The sequence below is a fragment of the Elephantulus edwardii genome, unplaced genomic scaffold (genome assembly GCF_000299155.1).
Source record: "Elephantulus edwardii isolate Elephantulus edwardi_28Jun2011 unplaced genomic scaffold, EleEdw1.0 scaffold00464, whole genome shotgun sequence".
Lineage (NCBI taxonomy): Eukaryota > Metazoa > Chordata > Mammalia > Macroscelidea > Macroscelididae > Elephantulus > Elephantulus edwardii.
The window spans coordinates 293,462-302,521 of NW_006400214.1; the positions used below are offsets into that span (position 1 = coordinate 293,462).

The following is a 9,060-nucleotide window of genomic DNA, read 5'->3' on the forward strand; positions in this document are numbered from 1 at the left end:
AAGGAATCTTGGAATATTGTAAGATCTGACTGCATACCATTTTACTTCTGGCACATTATAAATTCTCTACTATCATGTTTTTAATTACATAATTCAGAACTCAGTAGGGTGTAAAAAAGTTGTTTCGTTTTCAATTTGATTTCACTTGTAATATAATTTAGAACTAATTTTAAGTACACTTTTTTCCTTTTTCAAGGAGATGAAGCCTTATCCAAATCAACACCCCTCACTGTGGATGATGATGATGATGACAATGATCCGGAGAATAGGTATGATTATATCTGTAAGGACTTTAAAAAAAGATTCTATAACATACTCCAAGTGTGGGCAAAAATAACAGCTTTGGAAGAATGAGCAAGTTGTAAACAGCAGCAGTTAGAGTGACTTGCTCACAGTATTCCTTTAAGTTTGAGAAAAGTTGAGCCAAAATTCAGAAATCTTAAGAGAAAGTTTTTGTTTTTAGTTTTCATGGAGTTGAGTATGATTTATAGCTAACCTGTGAACAAAAGATCTGAAACTTGTTCTATCCTGTGCCATTCTCATACTCTCAGACACAAAAGAGCCCATCATGGCAGTTGACCGCATTAATCACTTTGCTGAGGGTCTTCCTCTCCTGTGCTGAACCTCTACCCTGAAGCGATGTTTGTTACTATTTTTCCTCATTTCAGATGATTTCCAGTCTCCGTTCTACCACTACACGACTGTAACTATTCTCGTTGCTCTAGTGTTCACAGTGTTTTCAAAGGCCTGTTACTTAAAAAGTGGTTGCCAGTCCTGCTTGCTACTCTGTGCTAATATGGCATTTTCACAAACCCTGTCCACCATGGATAAGCCATATGGTATTTCACACACCGGTGGTACAGCTTTCAGCATTATAGCAATCTCAAATTATCTCAGTACAGGAAACTGACAGACAAGTGCTGTACCACTTAGGACACTGTTCTTCCTAAAAACAACAAAACTGAAATAAAAAATGACTAGTTTACACCTTCCTTTCAATTAAAACAACCTACCTCTGAAATCTAACTGAGTCATACAAGAGGCTCTAAAGAGAAGGGAAGTACCTATAAATAGTAACACACCTAACATAGGGTATATTATAGATATAGCAGTCTTTTTTATCTTTCTGTATAAATTGAAAAACTGAGAATATCTTAATTTTGAGAGTCTTTTTAATGAATTAAAATTAATCACAGCTCAATTGTGACAACAGACATCTTTTTAAAAAATATTTCTCAGAGGTACTAGGTTCAAATCCACCAGATGGTCTGCTGTAGAAGGAGGGGCAATCTCCTCCTGTACCAGTCAGATCTGATTTGACGGTGCACACACACACACACACACACACACACACACACACGCAAAAAATAATAAAAATTTTCTCATTTTGCTGTTCAGTATGATAGTCCTGTTTGTTAAAATATGTAAAGGATGAGACGATGATTCAGACATGTAAGATTAAGAAATCACTTTAAAGATATGTACCCATTAATAATTTACTTTTATTTGAAACATTTTAAAATAAAATATGAATAGTATGACCATATTAAATTTGACAATATATAATTAATATCTTAAAAAGTAAGTATGGTATCCTTTCAAAATGTACTTATGTCTATAGGTGAAGAAGAAGAAGAAATTGAAATATTTCATCAAATCTTGCCATTCAAGATAGTCAACATGCAGTCAAGATGTGTTAATGATAATTGGTGGTTGGAATGCAAAACTTGGGAACAGCTGAAGAAGGAATATTATTCCCAAATATGAGCTTGGTGATAGAAATGAGGCTGGAAATGATAGAATTTTATATTTTCAATTATTTATTCATTGCAAATGCCTTTTTAAAAAAAATAAACGGTAACTTTACACATGGACCTCACTTAATGGGCTACATAGGAATCAGATTGACTACATCTCTGGAAGGAGTTGTTGGAGAAACTCAATATTAGCAGTCAAAAGTAAGCCAGAAATGGATTATGGGTTATAACCATCAATTAATCATATGCAAGTTGAAATTGAGGTTGAAGAAAATGAAAACAGGTCCATAAGAGCCAAAATATAATCCTGAATTTAATCCATGTGAAATTTCATCTTTAGAAAATATTTGCAGCATTGAACAACAATAATTGAAGACCAGATAAGTTATGAGGTGATATCAAGGATATCATCCATAAAAAGAGCAAAAGATCCTTACAAAGAAGAAACCAAAATTGTTGTCAGAAGAGACTTACAATTTTGCTGGAGTGTTGAGAAACCATCACAAAGAATAACATGCTGAAATAAAAACATCCAAACACAAGATTTCAAAGGGTAATTCCAGGAGACAGAGCAGGGTATTACAATGGAATGTGCCAAGAGCTGGAATTGATGGATAAAAAGGGAGGAACTTGATATGCATTTGTCAAGATGCAAGAACTGAAGAACAAATTTTGATCTCAAGTTGAAATACTGAATGATGCTGTGCGCAATATATTGAAAGATCCTGGAAGCATCAAAAAAAAGAGGGATGGAATTCACATAGTCATTGTACCAAAAAGAGATGATTGGTACGGAAGAATTTAAAGAGGTACTAAAGGTGTAGCTGCTAGGGTTAATGAGGGAGGAAGCTGCATTGAAGGCGCTGGCAAAAAATAAAGCCCCAGGAATTGATTGGATACCAATTGACTTGTTTCATTTAAGATACAGACTTGAATGTGCTCACCAGTCTATGTGAGGAAATTTGTGGGGCTGTCTGGCCAACCAGTTGGATGAGTTCAATATTTGTGTCCGTTCCCAAGAAACTTGATTTGATAAAATGTGCAAATTATCAATCCATATCATTAATGTTATATGCAAGCAAAATACTGCTGAATATCATTTAAAAATAGAACAGGACATAGATAGGGAACTCTCAGAAATTTCAGCAGGATTTACAAGTCTTTGGCATTAGGAATATCATTGCCAATGTCAGATGGTCCTTGCTGAAAGTAAGGAATACTAGAAGAATTATGCTTTTTTGAGTATGCAAAGGCATTTGACAAGTCATGGATAACATTGAGAATGGGAATCTCAGAGCTGTTAATTTTGCTCATGTGAAATACACACCAAGTCTAAGAGGCTCTTGTGCAAACAGCCAGGGAACCCTACATGGTTTGTAAGAAGGGAGTGTGTCAGAGTTGTATTCTTTCTCCTTATATTCATTTATATGCTAAGCAAGTTATTCGAGAAGCTGAACTCTGAAGAGCAGTGTGGCATGATGATTAGAGGAAGCCTCATTAATAACCTGTGTTTTGCAGATGGCATAATCTTGCTTACTGAAAGTGAGGAGAACTGGAAGCACTTGTGGAAGAAGATCAAATAGCCTTCAGTATGGATTGTATCTCCTCATCAAGAAATCAGAAATTTTACCATTGGACTGATAGGCAACATGATAGATGGAGAGAAGGTTTAAACTGTCAACAACTTCATCTTGCTTGGGTCCACAATAAACATCCTCAGTACCAACAATTAGGAAATCAGGAGATGTATTGCACTGAGAAAGTCTGCAGTTAGGGACCTCTCCAAATTATTCAGAAGTAATAATGTTGCTTTGAGGAATAAGGTACTTCTGAATTCAGACCATCGTTTTTCTGATTACTTTATTATGCATCTGAGAGTTGGACAGTGAATAATTATGACAGAAGAAAAATTAATGTCTTTGAGTTGAGGTGTTGGAGAAGAGTACTGACCATCCCATGGATTGCCAAAAGAATAAACACGTGTGGCATGGAGAAAATGCAGCTAGAGTTCTCCTTGGAGGCAAAGATGATAAAGCTTTTCCTCACATATTTCAGGCATATTTCTAGGAGGGGATATTCCTTGGAAAGGGACATGATACTCAGAAAGGCAGTGTCATCAATGGAGAGGAAAACCCTAAACCAATAGGATTAACACAGTGACTGTCACAATGGCCTCTAGTGTGTCACAGAGTGTGAAGAAGGAACAGGATAGGACAATATTCAAATCTGTTGTTTATAGGATCTCTAGGGTTCATACTCGAACAACAGACTTAGAAATTCCTAGGTTTCCAGGGATTTGAACAAGGAAGATTTATATGACTTTTTATAATCAATACATCTAATAAGGAATTTTAAGACCTTTTTGAATATGGAAACAAAATTTAAGGTTTTTGAAGTAATTTTTCAAGTAACTAGATCAGGAATTGGGGTTTTGTTTCTTATTTTTTACCATTAACATAGGAGTTCCTTGTAACTGCAAATAGTACTTTTTCCTTTTGCTAATCTTGTATCCGAAACTTCACAAATACAAACACATCTTCATCACAAGACACCATTTTCTCTGTATTCATTCCAAAAAAATTGTTGAGGTAGATGAGAAATATTAGTGTACAATAATGACAATTTTCAACTTTAAAGATTACCCTTTAGACTGTAACTCTTTGCTTATCTGATTGGTTATATATTGAAAATGTTTAAAGATTTGATAAGAGGAAATAATAGTTTACTTTTTTTAATTGGTGTGTTCCATTGAGTCAGTTACTGATATTCACACTGACCCCATGAAACCCTATTCTGCTCCAAACTTTGTTTTTGACACATCAAACCACATTGTCATAGTCACTGTGCCTGTCCATCTCATCCAGGCTTTTCCAGTGCTAACCCTCCACCCTTCCAAGTGTGGTGTCCTTCTTGAAGCACTAACTGACCTCTCTTGACACCATAACCAAAGTATTTGAGATGGAGTTTGAAAAATCTCATCTATGAGGATCAGCCTTGTTTTCTTATCTCTGGGACAGACCTGTGTGTTCTCCTTGGAGTCCATTTTATATTCACTTCTCCTCTCCAGCATTACAGCCCAAAGGCATCAGATCCTTCTGTTATCCTTTGTCCTTTTCCAGCCCTTAGAGGCTTACCAAGCATGGCTTGTGTAAGACACAACTTTGTTTTTAGATTGACACTATTGTTCTTTATGACACTCTGGAGAAGTCCCTGACAGCAGAATTTTCTAATACAACTCATGTTTTGATTTCTTGATTGCTCATGTTGAAGGGTGTAGATTTTGGATTCAAGTAAGATGAAATTGTTAAAACTTCAGGCTTTTCTCCATATATTATTATGCTGCCTGTTTGTTGGGTGGTGGGGATTTTTGTTTTCTTTTTATTTATTTTTAATTCTACATTTATTTGCATACAAAGCTTATATTTCATACTATGATTGTGTGTGTGTTGAATTTTTGGTTTTTTTATGTTGAGATGCAGTCCATGTTGAAGATTCAGGAGAGGAAGACCCAGGATTAGATGGTTTGAATCAGTCACTAGAGCAATGAGATTAGATCTGTTGGAGAGGAAGAGATTAGCGTAGGATAGAGCAGCTTTCAAAGCTAATACATAGGATTGCTGTGAGTGGCAGACAACTCAATGTCATTTAACAAAAACAGTCTATTTGGTATTTTAACAGTTAAGTGCTCAAGTGTTACCATGGGAGAAAGGCTTTGACGTCTGTTCCTGTAAATATTAAAGCTTTGCAAGCCTTTTTGTGACAGTTCTTCTCTGCTAAATGAGGGTCACCTTGAGCACTTAGGACTTAATGGCACCTAAAAACATCCACCCCCACTGAATAAGTTTATAACTGAAATGCTACCAAAAAGAAATAGGATTCATATCCAGAATAACAAATATTCTAGAACTTTAGATTGAAGATTTTATTCATCTAGAAATGAGATTTTAACTGTAGACTGAATGCTCATATAGTATCATTTAGTTACTGGTAAACTATCAAAATCATGCCGTTTTCTATCTGAACCTTTTCATAAGGTTGGTTTGTTACAGTGATTTATGTACTTAAATATTGTTTTGCACAAAAGCCTCATGATTGTTTATAACTTCAGATGTCTTCCTTTAGTATAAATATGGAAGTGTTCTAGGTATGTACAGTTGATTCTCCTTATTCATGGGAGTAATGATCTGTCAACTGTCCACAGCAGTGAATTATCAAACAGCTAATCATTTCTCCTTAGATAAAGATTGACTTCCTGTGAGCTGCTGATTAGATTTCATAAAAATTTCAATACATAATCTTAGTTTATATATTTTTATTTTAAAATACCTTTTAAAATGTATTGATTTACTAACATTCAACTCATGCCTATTAGCATTATTAATCATGCCAGAATGAAGCTTTTTTAGCACATGAATTTTCTCCTTCTTATGCTTAGGTATGGAGATAGGACACATCCCTGGTGTACACTCTTCCCAGTTTTGAACCATGCAGTATTCCCTTGCTCTGTTCTGACTAATGCCTCCTGGTCCAAGTATAGGTTTCGCATAAGCATGATCAAGTGTTCTGGGATTCCCATTCTTCTCAGAGTTAGCTACAGTTTGTTGTGGTCCACACAGTCAAATGCCTTTGCATAGTCAATGAAACATAGATAGACATTCCTTAGGTAATCCCTGTTTTCAGCCAAAATCCATCTGACATCTACAATATCCCTAGTACCTTGACCCCTTCGAAATTAAGCCTGGAATTTTGGCAGTTCTCTGTTGATACTCTATTTCAGTAATTTTTTTATAATCTTCAGCAGAATCTTGCTTAAATGTGATATTAATAATACTGTTCAATAATTTCCACATAAAGCTTCATCTGACATACTTTGGACATATTGCAAGGAGGGACTAGTCCTTAGAGAGTGACATCATACTTGGGAGTGTGGAAGGACAGTGCAGCAGAGATAGACCCTCGATGAGATAGATTGATTCAGTGATTGGGGTAATAGGGATAGGTGTGTCAGAGACAATAAGGTTGTCACAGGATAGTGCAGGAGTTAGGGCTGTTGTACATAGTGTTACTGTGAGTTGCAGGAGACTTGACAACACATTACAGCAGCAGCAATGCTTAGGTAGGGAATACAGCAGTATGAAAAAAAGACATTTTAAACAGTGAAATTAGGAATAAAAAGTGTAATTAGGAATAAAACATGTTAATTATGAAAAACCTTGCAAAGAAATAGACCATAGAAGGGATAGTTGTTCATGGTGCAGAACAAAAATAAGAAAGAATAGCATTATAAGGCCACGTTAGATGACTCAAAGTATTTTACCTGTATAAATGATCACCAAAATCATGAAGGTACTAAGTTTGTGCTTATAAGTAAGTTTTAGAAAGTAGATCAATTTATGATAACTGAGTAATTGGAATCAACTGTATTTTATTTTGAGATAAATAATATTCATAAAAGAGTTCTCTTACTCTTGTAATTACTATTTGACTTAATAGGATTTTCATATGATCATTTATATTATATATTTATATTTATGTATTCAGTCATCATTTATAGAGGTTTACCTCAATTTGAGTATCTCAAATACTTTGAGTCGCCTAATGTGGTCTGATGATGCTATCCTTTCTTAGTTCTACACCATGAACAACTGTCCTTTCTATGGTCTATTTCTTTGCAAGGTTTTTCATAATTAACATGTTTTATTCCTTATTACACTGTTAAGAGAACAAACAAGTTCGTCCTGGAGAGGGTGAAGCTAGGCTGCTCTCTGGAGGCAGGATTCTGAAGCTTCGTGCGACGTACTTTGGACATGTTGCAAGGAGGGACCAGTCCTTGGAGAGAGATGTCATGCTTGGGAGGGTGAAGGGACAGCGCAGCAGAGGAAGTTTCTCGATGAGATGGATTGATTCTGTCACTGGGATAGTTGGGATAAGCTTGTTTGAGTCAATGAGATTGACAAGGGATAGAGCAGGGTTTAGGGCTCGACAACACATAACAACAACAACAATAATTGACTTCAAGTAGCATCTTCAGAAATTTTGTGAGTGATGTTGCTGTGCTGGATATTTAAGACAGTGAAAAGTAAATTGTGTTACTCTTCCATGTATGTCTGAACGTCTCTCCATTCACTGATCTAACTTTAATATATTATTAATAATTCATGATTCCCAGGTATTTTAGTGGTTAATATTTTACATATATTTTCATCTGGATGGGGTCATCTGGTGGTAAAGTTCATAGGGAGTTGTGCTGCTAACCCAAAGGCCACACCTCTCTGATTCAAATCCACCAGCAGCTATGAAATGCAAACTTGAGCAGTTTATTCTACTGCTTTTTTACAGCCTTTGAATTCCAATAGAGGGTCGACTGTGAGTCTGATCCTGCTGAAGATTATATATAGAAGGCTTGATACCAATGAGTTAATCTGGTTAAAAAGATAGGTGAAATAAATTGAAGCTTTATGAGCAAAACCATTTACCATAGTAAAATGTATTACTATGGACTAATTTTTTATATGTTTTACTGTTTACTTTTATGAGATATGTCTCAATTCCCATTTGTCTGCATAAATTTATTTGTTGTATGGGTTGTTTCTGATATTGTTGTTGTTGGATTATGAAAGTCTATCCTGTCTGAGATTGGAAGATTGTCAAACATCATATTATAGTTGCCCAGAATTGTCATTGGATTATGTTCTTGGGAGTTTTCCAGATACTGTAGAATTTTGTAGAAGATAGTAAAAAGTTACTCTTGGTAGTTCAGGTAGAAACATGCTTTACTGGTATTTTATTAATAAAATAAAAGACATTTTACACATTTATTTCTGGTTTGATGTAGAAAAGTCTTTGTTTTTGCTTTAATATATTTTGACATCCATTACATAGTTTTAAAAATTATCTTTTCAAACTCTAGAATTGCGAAGAAGATGCTTTTAGAAGAAATTAAAGCCAATCTTTCCTCTGATGAAGATGGATCTTCAGATGAAGACCCAGAAGAGGAGAAAAAAAGAACTAGAAAACAGAGTGAAACAAATCTGGAAGATGAGGGTGAGCTCTCCATCCTTGGTTCTTATGGCTTGATTCCTTGCCCATGTCAGCCTTTGAAGAGGTTCTGACCAAGTTGTTGTTGTTGTTATGTGCCGTCGAGTCGTTTGCGACTCATAGTGACCCTATGAACAACGGCCCTAAACCCTGCTTTATCCTGTGCCAATCTCATTGCCTCTGACACACCCATCCCGAATATCCCAGTCACTGAATCAATCCACCTCATAGAGGGTCTTTCCCTCCTGTGCTGTCCCTCTACTCT

General features: G+C 35.6%; 1 protein-coding gene across 2 annotated transcripts in view; it reads left to right on the forward strand.

Moving 5' to 3' along the window:
* ATRX (alpha thalassemia/mental retardation syndrome X-linked) overlaps positions 1 to 9,060 on the forward strand; it is a 301,403-nt gene that overhangs the window by 78,019 nt on the left and 214,324 nt on the right. For both annotated transcript variants that reach the window (XM_006902875.1, XM_006902876.1), the window contains 2 exons: positions 197 to 269; positions 8,668 to 8,801. In XM_006902875.1, the coding sequence (XP_006902937.1) occupies positions 197 to 269; positions 8,668 to 8,801 (207 nt within the window). The remainder of the gene's footprint in view (positions 1 to 196; positions 270 to 8,667; positions 8,802 to 9,060) is intronic.